General features: G+C 40.2%; 1 protein-coding gene across 1 annotated transcript in view; it reads right to left on the bottom strand.

The window, feature by feature from the left end:
• The window catches only part of ANKRD50 (ankyrin repeat domain containing 50), a 33,788-nt gene extending 10,060 nt beyond the window's left edge, over positions 1–23,728 (bottom strand). Inside the window, exons 1-4 of the mRNA XM_054717756.1 lie at positions 23,509–23,728; positions 22,828–23,040; positions 21,033–21,901; positions 4,546–4,775 (exon numbers count right to left, since the gene is read on the bottom strand). Of these exons, the coding sequence (XP_054573731.1) occupies positions 4,546–4,775; positions 21,033–21,577 (775 nt within the window). The 5' untranslated portion in view covers positions 21,578–21,901; positions 22,828–23,040; positions 23,509–23,728. The remainder of the gene's footprint in view (positions 1–4,545; positions 4,776–21,032; positions 21,902–22,827; positions 23,041–23,508) is intronic.
• Positions 23,729–24,027: the final 299 nt, after the last annotated feature.

Here is a 24,027-nt window from a genome sequence, read left to right as displayed (position 1 = left end):
TTCTCTCCAAACTAGATTACAGTACCTACTATGAATAAATATTTATAATTTAAACCTACTTCACTTTAGATATCACAACTGAAACCTGAGATAATTAAAACAGGCTAAACCTCATAGTAACAGGTTCAGTTCCTGAGAAACAAATAAGAGAGATCAACAATTACTGAGTCAACTAGTTTTAAAGCAGCACTTCAAGTACTTATCATACCTAACTTCTTTTTATGTCAAACCTGTGAGATAAGTTTCCTTACTTTAAATATGAAGAAGCTGCCTGGCTGGTGCAGCTCAATGGTTGAGCATCTCTACCTGTGAACCAGGAGGTCACCGTTTGATTCCCAGTCAGGGCAGATGCCTGGGTTGTGGGCTCAGTCTCCAGTAGGGTCATACAGGTGGCAGCTGATCAATGATTTTCTCTCATCATTGATGTTTCTATCTCTCTCTCCCTCTCCCTTCCTCTCTGGAATCAATAAAATATATATTTTTAAAAATTAAAGAATATAAAAATGAAGAAGCTAAAGCTCAGAAATGTCAGGTGAATTGCCCAAAGTAGCCCAGCTGGTAAATCATAGATCCAGGATTCTGATTATTTTGACTTTGAAGTTTTTGCTCTTTACATTAAGATGGCAATGGGCAGAGAAAGTTGTGAAAGAAAGTGCAAGTGCTTGATAGGGGATTGAAGGGTAGAGGATAGAGCCATAGGATTAATTCTAAAATAAAGCAGATAAAATTTCATCAAGTATAGATATAAAATACTTGCAATTAAAAAAACAAAGCGCTCCCAAATCTTAATATACTTAGTAATATGAATTTACATAGAATCAATTAATGTGTTCATCATTAATGATAGTTATTTGTTCATTAATACAGAACTAAGAATATCTAACTAACAATTTGAATTTCTTGAGTTAAAGTTACTGAAAATAATTGCTTTTATTACAGTGCAGCTTCTGACCATTGTACATGTAATTCCCTTCTTAGGAACATGCACAATTTTAGTACATTATATTAAAACACTTTAAAAAATTTTATAAGGCTGAAAAATGCTCAAAAATTTTAGGCGAATATAAACACGATTTACTGAAATGTTTGACCACTTTTATATCCTTACTTAAGACATTTCTCAGGATGTGAGATTACTCAGTGCTAATGAAAGTAGAATGATAGCACCTGTGCCAAAATTTATAAACTGATGCTCAATGCAGCTATTTATTATCCTGAAGAATCTGTGGGGATAGAATATCCTTACTAATAAAAGCCTAAGTGGTCATCACGCCGTGATGCCCTCACGCCGTCACAAGATGGCTGTGCACACAGTGGGCGTGTGCAGGCGGGCAGGGCTGGGCTTGACACTGCGTGCTCAGCACAGAGCCTGCCTGGGAGTCCCACTTGCTCCCATCCCCGCACTGCGAGGCCTGCCTGGGGGTCCTAGGGGTCCTGCCTCCCAGGTCCACACAGCACGGAGGTGGGATGCCCGGCTCCGGCCTACCTCTTTGGGACAATCCATTGAGGAGTCCCGGATGGGTGGGCGGACCCTACCTCTTTGGGGCCATGGATCGTGGGGCTCCTGCACTGTGACAGGGCACAGGCCAGGCTGGAGGACCCGCCCCCCCCCCGCCCCACGAGTGCACAAATTTCGTGCAATGGGCCTCTAGTATAATAATAAAACCTAACAGCATGATAATAAGAAAGTTAAGTGAACTCTGGCATATTGATACATAATAAATTATGTATCCATTAAAATAACTATTAAAAAGACAATATAGTGACACTGAAGGCTTGTAAATGTTAAATTTACAAAATAGAATTTGAATTGACAGCATGATTTTCAACTAGGTAGGGTAACATACACAGAATTTAATCCAAAGTGGTCAAGAGTGGTTAATTATTATTTTATCTCTGAATGATGTACTATTTGAGTATGATGTCATTTAAAACATTACCTATAGGCAGCATGTATTTTTTTAAACTTTTAAAATATATATTTTTATTGACTTCAAAGAGGAAGGTAGAGGGAGAGAGATATAGAAACATCAATGATGAGAGAGAATCACTGATCAGCTGCCTCCTGCACGCCCCCGCCTGAGGACTGAGCCCACAACCCAGGCATATGCCCTGACCAGGAATCAAACCGTGACCTCCTGGTTCATAGGTCAATGCTTAACCACTGAACCACACTAGTCCGGTGTATTATTTTTTTAATCAGATAAAATATGTATAAAAAACTTTGAGGTTTAATTTTTTATCCACAAAATGTTTTCAAATGAACTGCTATTTCTTTTAGTCCCATAACAAGTATCAATAGCTAGTAGCTTATGATAATACCTTCATATTTAGTCAAGATTCTTGGTAACTGCCAAAGGGATTTTTCATTACATTAATCTGAAGCTGTTAATAAAAATGTTATTGGTCAGTACCGTATATACATGAGGAAAGAAATTCTCTTCACAAAATGTTAAGTGCTTAGATATGAGTAGATGAAAGTGATTTAAACATAGTAAAAACCTTAATGTTACTGCCCTAAGGTCAGGCACCTGCAAGTTTTAAATTTGAATGCATACTTCTCAGTTTAAAAACTACATATTTCAACTTAAAACAGTAGCAATAAGCAGGAAGGTGCATAGAACTTATATAAAAAATAAGGACAAATCAAAGAAAAAAGCTGAATAAATTAAAATATAAGCTATGTTCATAGATGGAACAAAAGCATATATTAAATGTCAGACTCTTCCTAAACTAAAATAAAATTTTAAACCAAATCTAATATTTTTGGTTTATATCATGGGTAGTTATAATTTTTGAAAATATGCTATTAAACTCAGTTTGGAGGAATATAGGTAAAAATATATAATTTAGAATAACATTAATGACAAAGAGGTCTAGGAAGTAACTGTACCAAAAAATTAAAAATATTTAACCAATGTTTCACTGGCATAAAAATGCTGACAGTTCAGAAGAGCATAGTTTAGAAATACATCAATAACACACTGACACACATATATGCACACATACCTGAACTTAATGTATGATGAAAGGGAGTCAATAAATAGTGCTGAAAATAAATTTGTGGTTTGATAAACTATCCTAGCAAAGACAATATATAGATTACATACAATAGATTTCAAAAGAATTACAGTAGTCCCTCCCCCCTTATGTGGAGGGGATACATTCCCAGACCTCCTGTGGATGCCTGACCATGGATAGTACCTAACCTTATATACACTGTCTTTCCTATACAGCAATATTTATGATAAAGCTTAATTTATAAATTATGCACAGAAAGATGATCAACAATAGTTAATAATAAAATAGAAAAATTATAACAATATACTGTAATGAAAGTTATGTGAATGTGGTCTCTCTCTTCTTGTGATAACGTGAGATGAAACAATGCCTACATGATGAGATGGCTTGAGGTGCTCCATCAGTGTTCACTCTTGTCATTTTAACCCCAAACTTATCAACTATGTTTTTATCAAAAACAAAAAATACTAAACATAGAAACTAAAAGTGCTGCCATTAGCAGCAAGGAAATCTAAGAGACAACCCATAGAGGGAGGAAATCATTTGAACAAATTAATAAGGTTTCACCATACTGTAAAGTGCATAGAACTACTTAAAACTGACATGGCTACTTAAACAATAACTTAATTATTTTCTTTCCAACTATAAGCCCTGTGAGTGGTCCTTGTTTTACACTCTTTTTTATTTCATAAAGCACAAAGAATGCTTTACATGATCTAACAGGATCACAACTTTATTGTGATAGTAAGAAAAGTAGAACAGTTGAGTCAGAAAAAAAGTTAAAAGAAAAAACAATTGATCATGTACTTTTATACATTATATCAATTGTTTACTCACATATCAGAAAAGGATTTTTAAAAAAGGATGTATTTCAAGAGGTATCCTAAAAAGCTGTTGCCTCTGTCTCTCCTCTCACACCAGGAAAACCTTCTTGGTAACTGCCATTCATTTACTTTTTTAATGTTTTTAATGATTTTAGAGAGAGCGGGAGAGGGAGAGAGAGAGAGAGAAATATCAATCAGTTGCCTCCTGTACACACTCCTGACTGGGGGTTGAACTCGAAACCTGGGCATGTGCTCTGACCTGATACCAGCAACCCTTTGGTGCATGGGACAATGCTCAACCAGCTCAACCAACTGAGCCACACTGGCCAGGGCTACCACTGATTTAAAAAAAGGCATATTCACAACTCTCAAGATGCTTAGTCTAGTTAGAATATCACAAACTGACAGTGACATAACAGCAGAATAAATGAAGCTCTATAGATCTATAGCAGCTACCATGGTATGAAATACTCGTAATCTTCGCTAAGAAAATTAGGAAAAGAATATTGAAAAAGGTAATATTAAAGGATCTTAAAATATTCCATGGCTTATTTTCAACACAACTTTAAAAAAGTACTGTTGTAAAGAACTGCTGGAAGCAACCACCAGATTTTCCACGGCATACTCTCCTCTAAGGAGCCACAGAGACTAGTTTATCCATGAAAACCACTGGAGGATAGCAGGAAGGAATCATGCTTACCAGTAAACATTTTAGTAACAGCCTTACTCTGTTTCCGGGCAGAACAGAGAAGCAATAGCCATGGTGGAAAGAACTCATGGTGACCAGCTAAAAGCTCTGCCACAGTCCCAGATAAGCTGGTGGACGTCTGTTCACCTTCAGTGACATTACAGCCTTCATCAACAGAATCCACAAGCAGGTACAGGCTTTGCTGGGGAGGCTTCATTCCCAAAAGCGGGAGCAGAACACACCTGAAAGGCATATCCATACAAGCAGTGTGAGCATTGTCGCCTGCGATGTTAACAGTTAGTATTCAAACATTGATATTACTAGTGACAAATATGCTTTACCAAATGAATTAAGGTTTAAGAATGAAAATATTGTACAGGTTTCAATTCCTTACTTTAAGGAGAATACTTGTCCAAAATAGTTGCAGTGCCAATAACATTTTCCACAGTAAAGTGTGAGTGTGAGTGTGTGTGTGTGTGTGTGTGTGTGTGTGAGTAATTCAGCATAATTGAGAAGAGCAGAAGGAACTTGAGGAAACTAGATTTCAATATTTTCTTTCTAATTTTTTGAATCGGTAAAAAGCTAGAATTGTTTATGACAAAGCTAAAATGTGTTGCATGGGGGGAACAAATTTGGGAACCACTGTAATAATAAGAAAAATAGTAAGGATTCAGTATAAGTTTGAAGTGTTTTATCATCATCATTTCTCTTATAAAATGACTGTACTGCACACTAGCTTGTCACACAAATGTTATTAGGAAAAACTATACAAAGATAAACTATAGTCTAGGTCCCATTGGATGTACAGTGTATTTTTAAATTTCAATGTAAAGGATAAATTATTGGGTATAATTCTGCTGAATATATTACCTACTCATAATGTATATTATAGTTGAATATAATGTGATCATAACTAAAACAATGCTCATTCATTTTCAACAAATATTTACTTTATACATGCCTTGTGCTGAGTAAGGTGCTGAAATATACACAGTGGAGGTCATAACCCATGTAATTATAAATACCATAAACTTAGATAATCCTTTCCATGACTGTCTTCTTAATCTTTCAATCCGAAGGCATCCAAGATCCAGTTTATCATTATGTCCTATCAATATTTCTTCATAAAAATCTCTCAAGCCCACTTCAGCCTATAAAAGTGATTTTCAACCTTTTTCATTTTGTGGCACACACAAACTATTTACTAAAAGTCTGCAGCACACCAGCAAAAAATATTATTTTTTGCCAATCTGACAAAAAAAGATCTATTTTGATTCATTCACACCAGACAGCCATTGTTGTGTTGGCTATTGTCTTTGTTTATTTGACATTCTAAGAGAAAAGAGGTCAGTGCCCCTGACTAAATATCAGATATTGCATGTTTTAAAAATTCTTGCAACATACTGGTTGAAAATCGCTGCCTTAGTCCAAACTACCATCATCTGTCACCTGGGCCACCATAATAACCACATGTTCCCAGCTCTCCCTCCAGAGTTCCTGCTGCAGCCGGAGTATCCTTTTCAAAATGATAGTCCAGTCACAGTGGCCTTCTTTCAATGACTTTTATCAGATACAATTATACAAAGGCCTTTTCATTTACAGTTTCCTCTGCTGGTATGTGCTTCATGTCTCTCATCATGCAATTAACTCATTAGGGAAATACAAATTAAAACCACAGGAAGATACCACTAGACCCGTGGTCGGCAAACTGCGGCTCGCGAGTCACATGCAGCTCTTTGGCCCATTGAGTGTGGCTCTTCCACAAAATACCATGGCCTAGGTGAGTCTATTTTGAAGAAGTGGCGTTAGAAGAAGTTTAAGTTTAAAAAATTTGGCTCTCAAAAGAAATTTCAATCGTCGTACTGTTGATATTTGGCTCTGTTGACTAATGAGTTTGCCGACCACTGCACTAGACACCTATTAGAATTGCTGAAGTAAATGAAACCCCTGAAAATACCAAGTGCTATCACTGATAAGGAGCAATGATACTGTCATTTCCAGTGGTACAGACACTTTGGAAAAGTTTTGCAGTTTCTTAAAAAGTTAAATGTACACTTACCCCACCTACCCCATGGCCTAGGGATCCCACTTCTAGATATTTACCTAAGTGAAGTGAAAACTCAAGGCTACACAACAATCTGTATATGAATGCTTATAGGAATTTTATTCATAAATCTAGAACAGCAATCAAAATTACTGATTCCCATCTACTTGAAAGCAGTATATTAATTCAAGCTGCTTTGCTTCTAGAAGTTGGTAACAAACCAAAATTCTCAGGTACTAACAAAGTCAGAAACTAAGATCCAGGTCTGGAAATGACTGAACTGTTAGCTATGTTAAAACAGCAAGGCTTTCTGATGGTAGAGGATGTAATAATGCATCTGTCTTCTGAACCAAATATATATATCTACACTAATAAAAGAGTATGATGCAAATTGACTGTACCTTCATGACGCCCACCAGCCAATCAGGAGTGAGTATGCAAATCAACCCAACAAAGATGGAGGGCTAATTTGCATACACAGGCGCCAAGGGGCCAGGGGCGTTCTGCACTGCCCCAGCCACTCCGGGCCTCTGGGCAGCACAGGAAGGCGAAAAGGCGGCTCCGTCAGAGCGAAGGTGGTGCCGGCAGCCAGGGGAAGGAAGGCCTGTCCTTGCACGAAACTTCATGCATCGGGCCTCTAGTTTATATATAATGTATGTTTGTTTTATTTGGGAAACCAAATATTTAAAATATAAAAATGGGAAATAAACATAGTAAACCTAACATTTACTGAGTGCTTACTAAGTATGAAGATGATGCTAAGTAATCTCTATGGATTTATCAGTTTATCCCTCACAGCAAGCCTATAACAGTGATACTATTACCATTTCTATTTCACAGATGAAGAAACAAAGGTACAGAGGAAAGTAGATTGCAAAGTGAAACAAGTAGTAAGTGGCAGAGTGGGAATAGAATTTGATAAGTTTCAAAGTTCTTCTTCTTAATTATTACGCTAAACTGCTTAGGAAAATATAAAAAAGTTATATATACATATGAGCTTAAGGGCCAATTAAACAGTCAAGTCCTTAGAGCAGGGGTCCTCAAACTTTTTAAACAGGGGGCCAGTTCACTGTCCCTCAGACTGTTGGAGGGCCGGACTATAGTTTAAAAAAAAACTATGAACAAATTCCTATGCACACTGCACATATCTTATTTTGAAGTAAAAAAACAAAACGGCAAAAACACCCCCATGTGGCCCGCGGGCCGTAGTTTGAGGACGCCTGCCTTAGAGCAACCTGACTAAATTAGTAAGTGGCTAATTTTTTAGCATTTAAATTACCTGAAAACATTTTCATGGGAAAAGCAAAACTATATATTTTAAGATCTTCTAACTGAATATACTACTTTTCAAATTTTACTTTCCTGAGAGTATTGAACATCCATGTCTGTTTGCCACAGATTCTGTACTGAAAGTCACTTGCCTCAATACTGAAATTCCAGAAAATTAGTAGATGGTAGATGTTCCTAATAATTTTGCTACAATTACTATATGATTAATGTCAAGGGACAAATATTTGTGGGGGAAGAAATGAATTATCAATAGTCTCTTGAGAACTCTCAGCTCAGAAGGACCACACCAAAGTGACAGAAATGAGCCAGTGATCTCACCAAGACCACAGAGGCGCCACTGGCCTAGCTTGGTCCTGACTGTGTTGTCCCCTCAGCCTGTCTGCCAGCGAAGAAAGGGAAACCTTCTCTGATGAAAAGACACTGTCTGGAACTCTGCATTCATTTACACACTGGCTAACATAAAACCAAAACTTATTAGACAGAAAAAATAAAAGTACAACACTTCTGCTTACCTTACCTCCAGCACTTCACCCAAGTCCAAGCACCAACCAGCCATGTCCTGGCTTCCCTGCTTCCACCTTCACCACCACAGGTCTCAACACAGTAGCCAGTGTGAGCCTTGAATTCTTAAGTCAGAGTATGTCACTCCTCTGTTTAAAAGTTGTAATTGCTTCCCATCTTCTCAAAGTGGAAATAAAAATGAATGTCCTCACCACAGCCTCCAAGTCCATACACTGGATGGCTCCTAACTACTTCTCTACTTGTCTCCTGCTCCTCAACCCGTGTTCACTTTGTTTAAGCCACACAGGCTCTCCTTGTTTTTCCTGGATAATATTAAGCCAACTCCCACCTCAGGACTGGAATGCTCTTGCCAGAGACTTCCTTCAAAGCACCCTAACCCCTCCTACTTAAATGGCAACCCCTTTGACCCAACCTAGCCAGCACCTCAGTCCTATCCTCCTTACTCTCCTTTCATTTTCCACACAGCACTTCTTGCCAAGTGATATGCTAAATTTTCATTTTTCTACCAACCACACACACCAACCCTAAAATTCTAACAAACACATATTACACTTGCCACTTTTATTTGCTAGCATATCCCAATACTAAGAGCATCTGGTATACTCCTGGTAATTATATTTGATAAACCAATGAATGAAGGAATAAACCAAAGTAGAATTCAGAACTCAGAAATACATACATACATACATACATACATACATACATACATACATATATTTATGTGTATGTGTGTGTGTCTTACTGTGGTAGTATTACAAATTAATAGTGAAAGATGAGCCAGCCAATTAACAAATGTTGCTGGATCAGGTAGAAAACAAGTTTTAAAATATTAAGACCCAAAAAGGCTAATCCATAAAGGAAATCATACAGAAAAAGACTGATATATTTGCCTATATTTATTTTTACACTTCAAAACAAAAAAATCCACTCATAAAATGGCCAGCCACAGGGTCAGAAATATTTAAAATAATGAGATACCATTTCACACTTACTTTACAAAACATAAAGAACTTTGACAACAGAGCAAGTGTTGGTGACCTAAGTAGAGTCTGTAAATCCAAGTACACTCTACTACAATGGTGTAAGCTGATATAATTTAAAGGGTAATTTGGTACTGTCTCGGAGTTGAAGATAAACATACCACCATATCATCCAAAATTTCACTTGTGAGTATGCAACTTGGAGTCAGTTTTCACTGCCCCTAGAATGTAACCATGAGGAAACCCAAACATGTTCTCAACAGCACTGTTGTAAAGTTAAAAAGCTAAATACATCGTAAATGAGTATCAATATGACAACAACAAATGAATTACATACAACGTAGCAGTTAACGGGAATTATTAGATCCACAGGTAACAACACGGGTAAATACACAAGAATAGTATTAGGCACAAAATGTTGCAGAATAGACACCATTCACACAGAATAGTGGTTTTCAAAGTGTGGGCTGGGGATCCCAGGAGTCTCCTACTCTCTGGACCCTTTCAAGATCACAATAAAACTAAGATGTTATTTGCCTTTTTCACTCTGGTTCTCTCTCAAGAATATAATGGAGTTTTCCAGAGGCTGCATGCAGAAGCAGTTATGATACTCCAGATGTCTTTTATTTTGCCTAATATTAAAAAGATTTGCCAAAAAAAGTAAAACAATACCACTCTTAAGTGTTCTTTTGTCTTGGACAAGATATTTTTCTTTTATTAAGTATTATTTTTGTTAATGTGTAATAAATTTATAATTATTAACTACTAGAAGCCCAGTGCACGAAATTCGTGCACGGCGGGGGGTTGTCCCTCAGCCCAGCCTGTACCCTCTCCAATCTGGGACTCCTGGAGGGATGTCCGACTGCCCGTTTAGGCCCGATCCTGGTGGGATTGGGCCTAAACGAGCAGTCGGACATCCCTCTCACAATCCAGGACTGCTGGCTCCCAACTGCTTGCCTGCCTGCCTTCCTGATTGCCCCTAACCGCTTCTGCCTGCCAGCCTGATCAACCCCTAACCACTCCGCTGCCAGCCTGGTTGATGCTTAACTGCTCCCCTGCCAGCCTGTTTGCCCCCAACTTCCCTCCTCTGCCAGCCTGGTCACCCCTAACTGCCCTCTCCTGCAGGGTTGATCACCTCCAACTGCCCTCTCTTGCAGGCTGGGTGCCTCCCAACTGCCCTCCCCTGCTGGCCATCTTGTAGTGGCCATCTTGTGTCCACATGGGGGCAGGATCTTTGACCACATGGGGGCAGCTATATTGTGTGTTGCAGTGATGATCAATCTGCATATTACTCTTTTATTAGATAAGATAGAGGTCTGGTGCACGGGTGGGGGCCAGCTGGTTGACCTGAAGGGTGTCCCGGATCAGGGTGGGGTTCCCTTGGGGCGTGGGGCAGCCTGAGCAAGGGGCCTGTGGTGGTTTGCAGGCTGGCCACGCCCCCTGGCAACCCAAGCAGAGGCCTGGTATCTGGGATTTATTTTCCTTCTACAATTGAAACTTTGTAGCCTGGAGCAGAGCCAAGCCTGGGGCTCCCTCCGAGGCAGGCAGCCATTTCTGTTGGGGTTATAATTGAAACTTTGTTGCCTTAAGCGGGTGGGACTGGCCAGGGTGTGCGGAAAGCTTTGCTTCCCCTGTTGCCGCCGGCAACCCTCGCCTGCTCTCTCAAGCTCCATTCTGCCGCCATTTGTTTGAATTTGTTTACCTTCTATAATTGAAACTTTGTAGCTTGAGTGGAGGCTTAGGCCTGCAACTGGCTATGGAAAGCTTGGCTTGCTCTGTTACCTGGGAAACCTTGCTCTCTGTGGCTGTAGCCATCTTGGTTTGGGTTAATTTGCATACTCACCCTGATTGGCTGGTGGGCGTGGCTTGGCTGGTGGGCATGGCTTATGTAACGGAGTGATGGTTAATTTGCATATTACCATTTTATTAGAGAAGATATTAATACATGTTTTAAATTTATGTTTAAATTTCAAATAAGCATATATTGATAGATATAACCCTCCAAAACAAAAGTTCTTTGAGATCCTAAATAATTTTTAAGAGTGTAAATGGTACCTAGAATAAAAAGTTTTGAGAACTACTGATATGAAATCAAAGTATACAAAACAGGAGCAGATTACAAGTATGTGTGTCAACACGCAGGTCTCCCTGCGTACTCAAACTGCACAGACTACCAAACCACACAGAAATCCACAGCAGGGGCCACATATCAGGAGTGAGTAGGTCAGAATTAGGAAGAGGACTGGGGGACTTGCAATGTGGATGATTTTTCTTTAAAACAAAACAGAAAATCCAGACTTAAAGCAAATGTGGCAAAATGGGTTTGTTTTCCTATTTATTTACTTTCCTGACTAACTGAAACACTTTGGGGATGGAACAATTCCTAAGTCCCATAAACTAAAGTTTTCTACAACCGTTTCTTCCCCTTTGGTGCCATTAGTGTTACCCTTTCAATTCCTGTGAAGTCCATGATTTGCAAGCTGCTTCTCTCTAAAGAGACAATTTAACATAGTAACTGAGACTAAAGCTACAAAAGTTTTTTCTCCTTTCTAAATGAATATGAATTTTAAATAAAATACGTTATCAATGTGACAAATCATCATGTTTTAAATTAAACTGAGTCTCTACCATATTCTAAACCCTGGAGATACAAAGGGACAAGACAGGCAAGTACTCTGTTCATTCCTGTAAACAGGCAGGAAGTTCAATTAAACAAATGTGGAAAATAATTCCAAATCATGAAAGACACTGAAAATTAACCTTTTGCACTCGGATGTCGAGATTAAAATTACTCTTTGAATGTATCAATAATTTGAAATATAAAAAAATCCAAATAAATAAGTTTGTATGAAAAGAAACTCCAGTTTTTTATTCTACTGCCGTGCTTTGTAAAATCTGGGGTATTTAAAAAATTAAATCCCGAGTAGAATAAAGGAATCGAGAAAAAAGCAAGCGAGTGCAAAGGGTTAAGGAACAAAGAAAACAAAGTGCGCTGATGTGATTTAAAAAAATGACCAGGTATGGAGTATTCTAAAGACTCAGTGGACAGGGGAAGCTCTCTGAGGAGGTAATAATAAAGTTGATACACCCAAGTGATACCAGAGCAAGTAGCCACACAAAAATCTGCCAGCCAGAACTTGACCTACTTCAGAATAGAATAAGGGCAGAGTGGATGAGCAGCAATAAACAAGGGTGGAAGGGGTCAAAGGCTAGGCAAGGCCTGGACAAGGGGAAGCTTAGACTATTCTAAAGGCAGTGAGAAGCTGTGGGCAAGTTTTAAGCCTGGGAGGTAACATGATCTGTTACTCTAACTGCTCTGTGAAGAGGGACAACAATAGCAACAACAAGACCAAATTGGAAGCCACTGCAGGAGTCTAGGCAAGAGATCATAGGAGCAGCAGCCACGGGAGATGGAGAAGAGTGGAAGTATTTGTTTTATCTCCGGACAGAACAAAGATGGCTGATGAATCAATGTACAGGGTGAGTAAAATTGAGGAATCAATGAGGACTCCTAAATTTTTTGTGAAAATTAACGATTTCCTATTTAAAATATTATTTCCTTAGGTTTTGTATTGTTAATTTTTTTCACATTATTGTTATATCACAAACCATCCCAAAACTCAGTGGCTTAACTTAAAATAACAATCATTTGTGCTTTCTCCTGTGTCTGTTGTTGATCTACTCTAGATTTGGAGTCATGCTGCAGGATGGGTCTTGTCTGCTCCACATCTCTCTCCTCCTCCTTCTTGAACCAACAAGCTCGCCAGAACATATCCCCCTCACATGATGGCAACACAGAGGTCAGGCCCAACCACTCATATTCGCATGTTAAACCTGTTTGAACCTTGTCTGCTAACATCCCACTGGTCAAAGGAAACCACATGGCTGAGCCCAAACAAAAAGGCTGAGAAGCACAGTTCTCTACACAAGGACCAGCAATAGTGATGGCAAAGAGCAAGGGTTCATGGAGCCGATGAAAACAAAGGCAAATGAGTCGATGCACTAGTTTCTACATATGCAAATGAGTCAGAATTGTAAAAGGTCACCAGTTTCTGGAAAGCTCCAAATCCTTTTTCAAGATAACCACAGGTAAGACATAATTAGTTCTCTTAACTAATGCTTATCTTAATTAAGCAATTACACAAACATTTTCAAAGTGTATTTTATAATAAAAGACTAGCTATACATGTATATAATAGAAAAATGACATTAGCAGTATTTCTGAGATTAGGACATGAAAGAAAGTGGTTTGAAATTTAAGACAATTATATGTGGTCAGAGACATCACTAGATCAACTAGAGGGTAAAGTCAGGCCACAAATCAGAATACACTTCAAAGATTTTTAAGGACAGAAAAGTAAGTATTTAGGTCTTTACTTCATAAAACCAAATTATTTTACTGTATAAAAACCATTTTATTTCATAAAACTCTTTTAAGAAAGCAAAATTGCTAAAAACAAACTGAAGGGCTAAAAAACAAACCAAAAAATCTGCAACCTATATAACAAAATAAAAGGCCAAATCCTTACTATATATATGAAGGTCTTACTAAACAGTAAGAAAAATAAGAATATTCTTATTTAGTCATATCTCCCTATCAACTTAATACTATCTCCAATGCTTAGAAATATTTCTTGAAAGAATAAATGAGCTTAATGTGCTTTGATGAAGTTTGGAAACATGATACATACTTTAGATGGAGCAGAACCAAATTATCAAGAGCTTTTAAAGCCAGACAGAGAAATTTGAACTTGTGTAGATTATCACAGGCTCCGAGGAATGACCTAAAGAAAGCACTGCTTTACTGTGGTTAATTGTCCAACTGTAACCAAGTGAATCAGAATAAAGAGGGGCTAAAATTAAGTAGACCAAGTAGGAGTAGATGAATAAACATTCTAGATTAGGGTAAAAGAATTCAAGAAACATTCCAAGAAAAAGATTAAATACTTTAAAATTTAATATAATAGGAAATAGAGAACACCCTAAAATCTAGTCCAGGGTAATGCTTCTCAAACGTCACTGTGCACAGGATTCACTTGGAGATCGAGGTTGTAGATTCAGTCAGTAGACCTGTGCTTCTGCATTTCTTATTACCTCCCAGGAGTTGCCAACATGTTAATCTTAAGATCACACTTTTAAGGAGAAAGGGTCTAAAAATAAGAATAATTATGAAACAACTTAGATAATTAGTTTTCCCAGAATTCCCAGTAATGATCAAGCTTCATAACATGTTTTAAAATCCTTTCTTCTTAGCATGTATCAAAGCTGAATTTTTATATCTGTAATTTCTTATTTAATGCAATCCCTGTCTCCTTCTTCTCTCCCCCCCCCCCCCCCCACACACACACACTTAATTCAGTGTCCTGTTTGGCTCACCTCTTTAGCCCTGTCACTCGGCACATATTGAGCACATAGCAGGAACTGAATGTTTATTTAAGCAATGAATGAATGAGTCAATGAACAGAAATGCTAAGAGATGCTGATTTGAACACTGGAAGGTACTTGAGGGACACTCCAATAAAAAGATATATATTAATCAGAGTGAAGATAAAGGCTGTTGATGCAGCTTTGATTGCTATCTTAATAGATACAAGCATTGGTATCCATGTAAGTAAATACAATGTTTGAAGGAATGAGTATGAGGAGGGAAGATCTAAGTTTTGCTGGGTAAACACCCAGGCACAATCCAGAGGAACAGCCACTAAAGAACACAGTTGGATAGGGGATTCTGAAAGGAACAAAGTACAGATAATGAAAAGTTGTTTTAAAAGATACCATCTAAGGCTAAAGATAGAACAGTGAGTTCAGAAGCTACTATACCTAAACAACTTTCTGCACATGTAGAGAGAGAAGTCAGGTCTCAGTAAGTTAGGAGGCAAGGTGATAGGGAAGAAGCACTTGTATACACAAATTTGTGATAACATGAAGGCAAATTTAGGAGGAGATAAACATATAGTGTTTCTTTTTTTCAAAGGAATAGGAAACATGTTCATATTTGAAAATGCCTATTGGAGCCAGGCTGGCACATGTAAACAAATGAAATGGTCTTGGATAGAATGATGGGTGGTGAGGGACGACTGGATCAAATTAGTGTGTAAGCCCATCTACAGACAGCAGCTAACTCAGCTCAACCAGATTATTGCTCCAAAAAAATTAGAGCCTAATATTGTCAAAATTTCCTTTTTTGCCGAAACCGGTTTGGCTCAGTGGATAGAGCATCGGTCTGCGGACTGAAAGGTCCCAGGTTCGATTCCGGTCAAGGGCATGTACATTGGTTGCGGGCACATCCCCGGTGGGGGGTGTGCAAGAGGCAGCTGGTCGATGTTTCTCTCTCATCGATGTTTCTAGCTCTCTGTCCCTCTCCTTTCCTCTCTGTAAAAAGTCAATAAAATATATTTAAAAAAAAAAAATTTCCTTTTTTTTTTTTTCTCAAGAAAAAACAAAAATCTGGATATGTGTGTAAAATTTCCTGAATTGGGTAAAAAACATACTCACCCTGTAGGACACCACTTTACTCTCTCTGGTCTAAAAAAATCTGAGTTATTGAGAAGTACACAAATAAAAGCGTGGCCAAGCAGAACTAAGAATGTGGCTAACATTACACGGTATAAGTATGGAGCAGTATGTTGTGCCATTATAATGCAGACGTGATTAATACAGGTGAGGACTGGTTCAGCGAAGGATAGAGTACCAGGGACCAAAGGAAACAGCACGTAGACATGAAGCATAAAAGAGAAAGCCCATCCAATGAAGAAGGGGAAGATTTTAGGAAGAGAAAGAAGAGTCTGAATGAATGGAAGTCCATCTTAAAATAAGTTTAACAGTTAAATGTTGGAAACAACAGACATTTCACTGAAAAGTGACAATCTTAGACTAAAGGAAATGTGGAATTTTGATTATGAAAATTATATTTATTCATTTATTTTATTCAAAATGTGAACAGTAAAGACACTTTCACAAAATCTTTTGATCTGACATTATTTAAGAATGGATAACAGTTATCGTAAATAGTATCCTATCTAATAATAGAGTAACATGTAAATTACCATCACTCCGCTACGCCCACGATTGGGCGGCGGGAGGCTGGGGGGCGGGACTCGGGGTGGCCTATCCGGCCATTGAGAGGCACGGATCCGCTGCCACTGAGGGGGGCTACCCTGCTGTTGAGAGGCGCAGGGGGCGGGAGTCCATGGCAGGGTAGCCAGGTGTCCACGGCAGCCCCCCTCAGTGGCCGTTGAGAGGCGCAGGGGGTGGGAGTCCCGGCCCCTGCGCCTCTCAACAGCAGGGTAGCCCCCCTCAGCGGCCGCGGACCAACAAAAGTGGGGGAGCTGGGTGCCCGTCTGCTCTGGCACCAGGCCTTTCAGAAGCCTCCGCAGAGCCAGAGGCTTCTGAAAGGCCTGGTGCACCAGCGGACAGGCACCCAGCTCCACCGCGAAAAGCGAAAGCGTGTAGGGCACCCTACACGTGCATGATTCAATCATGCACTGGGCCTCTAGTTAGTTATATAAGGCAGATCATTAAAAGGGAGTATTTTGCCTTGAAAATACCCCACCAGTGAGGTTAAGAAGGAAGCACCCTTCCTAGTCCCATTCTGTTCTTCACCCCTTTATTGAGTTTGCCAAAAATACCTGGAGCCACTGGAGACAGAAGATAGACATCTGGCCACTTAAAACTATCTGGAACAATGCCATATACACACGTGCTAAAGAACAGACAGCAGGTTAATAAATTAATAATCACTACACCACTCTGGTCTGCATTGAAAACTGACCTAAGTGATAAAACATTTCAATTTCCTTTCATATGCAAGAACTTCATCGGTCCTTCAATTAGATTCAAACATATTCTAGATAGGTAAGTAGCATGATTCAGTCATTCAAATGATAATCATTTAGCAATTACTATATGAAAAGTGCTGTTCAAAGCACAATGGTAAATATGAAAAATTAATCAGTCATGAATAATATCATGAAGAAGCATATGCCAAATAGAGGAAATAACAGAAATACATGCATAAATAACTACAAAAGAAGTTAAAAATCTAAAGAGATATGCAGGAATAAGTATAAATGTTCAAGGAGAAGGAGACTAACAGAAAAAAGATTCCACCATTTAAGGATTCCTATTCAAGATAAAAAACAGTCAAGAGTTCAGACTTCCAGTTTCCTATCCTAACAAGCCATTCCTATCATCGCACAGAGCACAATCTTTTACTCAACATGGGGAAAATTGACATTATACACAGAAAACTCACACCTGGTCTTGCAGATTGTTAAACAAATAAAAATTAGGACACATACATCTAGATCTCCAAAAAGACCTTGACTTCAGGCATGACAATAGGGACAGCAGGTTCAAAAAGGAGTTTATGGTTGAATGAATTAAATAACCATCTTCACTTCTGCTTCTAAACCAGGTACAGGACCCAAAACCACTGCCCCATCCCCTTATTCCCTAACTCAGGTACCTCTATCCTTCCCTTATATTTATTTATTTATTTTTTAATATATTTTATTGGTTTTCCACAGAGAGGAAGGGAGAGGGATAGAGAGTTAGAAACATCGATGAGAGAGAATCATCGATCAGTTGCCTCTTGCACACCCCCCACTGGGGATGTGCCCGCAACCAAGGTACATGCCCCTGACCGGAATCGAACCTGGCACCCTTCAGTCCGCAGGCCAACGCTCTATCCACTGAGCCAAACCAGTTTTGGCTCCTTCCCTTATATTTAGCTACTTGGATCTCCATCTCACACAAAATACTGTAAGCTCCTTGAGAACAATGATCAAACTATATTCTCCCCATTGTCTACTTGTTGAATTACCTCTATCCAGCCTAAATAAAATACATTCCGATTAAAATTCTCTGAAGGACCTATTTAACAAGTCAGTTGCAGTCACTAACCGAACCTACAATAAACCTTGACTATCTGTCCAAAAGTAGAGGCCTACAACCATCTAATGCCATAGACTATGCAAAAATATTTCTTTTAACTTTGAATTGTGTTCTCATGTTTACATTTGACTATGATTATATTACAGCCTCCCAATCATAGAGGAAGTATATATCTAATGAATTATCAGAAACAGTTGTTCCAATACCAAAATTACCTAATTTATTGAATGATTGATTACTTTAATGATAAAAAAAGTGACTCAGGTTTCTGAAAGATCTAGTAGGAGATTAAGTTAGAGCATCACAATGGCCCAAGGAGAAACACTAGGTTTTCTCTACCAAAATACAGACTGGGAATACAAAGCATTCATTAGCTCCTTCGGCCAATCAGATATTCCGTACTGGTGTGGATTTTACACACAGCTCCAATTGCTTCTTATTTCTCTCCAATTAGCTAATCACTAAAATTCACACAGGAAAACAAAAATAAGAGGATCCTCTGAGTAGAAGGATCTTTTCCAGGAAAATCTGTATTATTATAAAGATCTGCTCAAGATCAGAATATATAAAAATATACAGTTATCAGACATGATTTTAAATATTTAAAAGTATCAGAAGTTTAATATGAATTCCAATAAAATAAATTACATATTTAGTTAGGCTAAGTTAAATTTAGTTAGACTATACTCTAAAACTGATTTTCTAAGGTGTCAATAAATCCAAATAGCTTATGAAATGACTTACATGAAATGCAAATTCAGCTCTTCAACTAGTGATGGTATCTTAAGAAAAAGCATTAAGTCAAGAGAAGAGTTGTTTATGTACAGAGGCTTGAAGTCTCTTAAAAAGTAAAGTTTTGCCAAAACTGGTTTGGCTCAGTGGATAGAGCGTCGGCCTGTGGACTCAAGGGTCCCAGGTTCGATTCCAGTCAAAGGGCATGTACCTTGGTTGCGGGCACATCCCCAGTAGGGGGTGTGCAAGAGGCAGCTGATCGATGTTTCTCTCTCATCGATGTTTCTAACTCTCTATCCCTCTCTCTTCCTCTCTGTAAAAAAATCAAAAAAATATTTTTTTTAAAAAGTAAAGTTTTATAATAAAGCCTACATTATTAATTCCCTATGGACATAGTGAGTCCATGTTAAACACTGTCCATCAAACCTGGCATCTCATATTTGTGCTAGCAGATTTCCTCATTGATTTATGAATGATATAATAGTTTTAACCCAGACTTTGATTTCTAACAGCAAAAGATAATAGATTTGATTGGATGGCACTTATACATTAAAAGGTCTACAAGAATATCACACTTCTCAAAGACACAACCCTTTGGCTGAATTTCATAAACCCCTCACCTGTTGGAACTGTGTGCCTCTATTCATAACGATCATCCCAGACTAACTACTGATCACGTATATGGGTAATCTGAAAACTACACTCAAACCTCAACTGTGACAAACATCCATTCTCCACAAACTTCAAAACTATTCCTCTTCCCCGTAAGTCCTCCAAAGGATGTCTATGATTACAAACCTGTACACATACACACGTCTTTCATATCCCAGCTCTGCCCTTTACTAGCCTGTAACCTTGTACAAGTTACTTAGGCTGTGCCTCAGTTTCCTTATCTATGAAATGGGACTAATAACTGTTATCTACCTCACAGGGCTGTTAGGAAGATTGAATGATTTAATACTGGTAGAGCACTTAAACAGCGACTCACACAAAGTGCTTGCTACTATTATTCTTATTTTCAATAGATTTCATACCATTAGATCTGAAGACATCAAAAGAACAAAATCACTTTCACAGCAATTCAAAGCCTGCTCAAATGAGTCCAGACACACACACGCACACTAACCTTCAGTGCAGAGTATACCTGTCTTTGGGAAACAAACTTTGCCAGCTAAGAACAACTTATTATGTAGGTAATAAAAGTATATGACAAAATGACTAAAGCAGCAGGGAGGCAGTAATAGCAAGCACAAAATAACTATTTGCCTCCTTTTACAATGAGTAGAGGGGTGATATGCAAAAAGTTTTCAAGTAATCATTTTTTTAAAACACATTTTGGATCTGGAACCACTCTGAAAAACAACTTAAAATTGTTTTTTGGGTATTTTTTTTGTATCACTCACTAAAAGTACTAAAAATGATGACAAATTTCCATTATTTTATAAAGATCACATATGTCATCAGTCAACTTTTCATTTACTTGCAAAACGTATTAGCAAATTTTCTTCAGATTCTCAATGGTCTCTTTCAAAGAGAACTTTTCTTATTTAAAGGAATAATACTGTAAACAAAGAAGACAGTAGATTCTATGCTGAGAAGTCCTCTAAACTCAGGACCAGGTATAGTTTGCCCTTCCTAAAAATGCAGCCCAGTTTCCAAGTAGCTATATGTTCTTCACTACAAGTCGCTAAATGTTCCTCACTACCATAAGAACAGATATCCCTTACCAATTATAAGTAATATTAGAAAAGCAAATAAGTATTTGGCATACATTTGAAAAACAATTTGTTTCTACAGTGCTTCAAATTCTGTTATAAAAGACATTTTTAATCCATACCCTGTGCAAACAGAGCTTAAATTTTGTTTCCTTCAATATTCAAATAAACATGTTCACTCAAAACCACAGATTACCCCCAAATTTATAGCAGAAGTACAGGTACTCCATGAAGTTTTTTATACAAAAACTAGGATAATCTAAAAAATTTAATTTTAATTTTTGTATAGAAACTAGAACACCATGACATTCTTATTGTTACCTTTTAAATGCTTCAGCTGGGTTCCTCTCACATTCCCCGGGCTGTAAGAGGCTCTGGATTGCTGGATCCCTTAGCTTGTCCTCATATCCTTGGAGTAGCCCACTGTGGCAAATCTGGGCAACAAGACCTCTAATAAACCCTCCAACACACAACGTGTCCGAGTCCTGGGCTTTGCAGAAATGAAAGGCCAGAGCCTGGCGATGTAAACCTCTCTGCAAGCCTGTAGGTGAACTTGGCCACAAGAGCTCAGTACATAGGGCTGTCTTGCCACTGCCAGGCCCTCCTACCAACAACACACCCCAGGCAGCGCCCTTTCCAGAAACAACACCAGCATTGCTCCCAGAATTCACTAAGAGAGGGGGGGTGTTGACAGTGCTGTTGCAGCAGTTAGTTTTCTCCTGGAGGCAATGCTGAAGCTTGTGGAAAACCCACTCCCTACAGTAAAACTGCTTCCCCTGCAGTAAACTCGTTTGAGCCATTTTGCAGACTTTCTCTTCCCAAGGATTAGTCATAATAGGTTTCTTATCTTCAACATTTGCTAACATCAGAATACATCAACACAGGTCTTTACATCCACTAGGACATAACTGGCATGGTAAGTTGACTTGGAATGACAGAGTAACCAGTTACAGTAAAATTCAACGGCCACAGAGTCCATCTGTCAATAGAATGTGCAGGACTTTACTTGGCTCTTTATTCTTGATTGTCAGCAGAGAATATGTTATTTTAATTGTTGAACTGGTGAACAAGTGCCTGGTTCCCAAGCTCAGCAGCACTTTTTCTATATCTTGATGGATCACATGGCTCCATGGTTACAAGCGAGTTTATGTGATTGTAGATCCTTCAAGTATGCACATGAGACAATACATCTGGAAAACGAAAGAGAAAGCCCAATCTTTCAATTTGTACAGAATGCTTCTCCAGATTCAAAGTGTTAATTCTGTATCTGAGAACTAGATCAGAAAAGGTGTCCATTATAGTAAGTGTCATCAGAGATTAGAGTTATACAGTAGGTAGGTAGCTCTATACTTCTTGTTGAAGAATAGCCCCTCAAACTACTAGATCCTGCCACTTTCAGGCACAGGGACAACGGCCAGGGACGCAACTGTGTAGGCTGTGGTCTCTTATATGGCGTAAATGACAAGCCACTATTAACACCTCTTATTTCAAAGCATTCATAAAACGCATTTTTCAAGACAAATTCTTAATGAACTTGTTCACAGGTTCCTCTTATAAGGTGTCTGAGTAATCGACAATTTCCACAAGTAAATGAAATAAAAGAAACAAAAATATCTTCGTGCAAAATATATGTCCAAAGCTTACTTATCGAAGGATACAATTTACCAGTTAATCCCCAAAAATCCACATTTTCATTTTTGGCACTTTCAAAAAGTTGGACAATTACCCTAAAAATAATGATTACATTTTTCTTTCTGTATTTTTCTTCCACTATGGTCATGCTTCCCAAAGACCTACATTCTACTCGTTACCCTAGATTTGTAAAAGGCTTGAAGAGGGGGAAAAAAAAAAAAAAGACGACGTGCACACAGAGTAACATCCCTAAGCCTTGGCCAACAAGATCTTTCCACTGGCTTGGTCAGAACAGCACCAGGGAAGGAAGCTCTATCAACGTGCACAGCCCAGCCAGCCAAGGACTCTGTTTACTCGACTAGCCACACTTCTTTGTTGATAGTTTGCAAAATCTAGGGGCATGATTACCAGGGCGGAGGCTGGATGGCAAAGGGTTAAAAGGAAAAAAAAAAAAAAAAAGAGGGGCGGAGGGGGATGATCTCACAGGAATGATAAATCCAAACACAGGTACAACGTGAATCTTTCCTTGCTCCGTGCCAGAGAGGAAGGTTTCGGATGGGGGTGCGGAGCGCCATCCACTCCTGTGGACGGAGAAGGGGCTGCCGGGGAGAATTCCTTCCCGGGCAGAAAAGGGACGCGGCGTGGAGCGCTTCAGCGCTGGTGGGTGTCCGCCCACAGTTCCGGCCGCTGGTTTCGGCTGACAGACAAAAGGAATTCCGGGATTCCCAGCGGCAGAACCACCTCCATCTAAGCAGCCCCAAAGAGCCACAGGGGGCCACCTCGGGGTGCGGGGGGGAAGGGGGGGGCGCAGACCGAGGTGCAGCCTCCTCTGGGAGGTCTTCCCTCGCAGAGGCTGGGAAACCCTCGGCAGCCCGCCCCGCCCTGAGATTGGGGTGTGTCTTTCGAAGGGGGAGGGGTGCCCCGCGTCCTTGCCAATCCCTGCCGAGGGGTCGCCTCCGAATCCGCGTCCCGCTCTGCGCGCCCCCAACCCGCGCGCCGATCCCGCCCCCGCCTGGCCCTCCGCGGAGCCAGGGGATCCGCGCCGTCCCGGGGTCCCAGCCCTGAGAGCGCGCGGGTGGGTCGGGTCCGTGACCCGGCCGCAGCCCCCCAGGCTTCCGACCCAAGGAGGAGCCTCGCCTCCACCGCCGCCGCCGCCCTCGGTTACCTCCGCCCCGGCCGCCGCCGAATCTCAGCCTCAGACACTTGCTTCTTGGAGACGCCGCCGAGGCCAGCGCGCCCGGCGCTCCCGCTGCAGCCGCAGACTCCGCCCGGCCTGGGGCGCGCTCCCCGCGCCGGATCCTCCGCTTGGCCCCGGCAACTGCCAGCTCCAGCTGCGCCGACAGCCAGGGTCCTGCTCCTCCCAGCCCCCAACGGCCAACCGCCGCCGCCGCCGCCAGGGCAGTGACTGTCTCAGGCAGCCCCGGACCGGCCGGCCCCGCCCCTCCCCGCCCAGGCCCCGCCCACCACTCAGGCCCCGCCCCCGTCGGCCGCTGCCTCCGCCGCCGGCCCCGCCCCCTGCCCCGCCCCTCCCCCACCGTGCGGGCCTGGCGCCGCCCGTGCCGGGACGCGTGTGGCCGCCTGGGACCCTCGGCTCGCGTTGCGGGGAGATCTTTCTCGGGGTGGCCCTGAGGCCCCTCCTTCCTCGGGGACGGGGCGGGGAAGGGGGCGGGGGCGGCGCTCTCAC

The sequence above is a fragment of the Eptesicus fuscus genome, chromosome 6, assembly GCF_027574615.1.
Source record: "Eptesicus fuscus isolate TK198812 chromosome 6, DD_ASM_mEF_20220401, whole genome shotgun sequence".
Taxonomy (NCBI): domain Eukaryota; kingdom Metazoa; phylum Chordata; class Mammalia; order Chiroptera; family Vespertilionidae; genus Eptesicus; species Eptesicus fuscus.
Note: the sequence above shows the minus strand (reverse complement) of the source record. Positions and strands in the feature narration are given on the sequence as shown.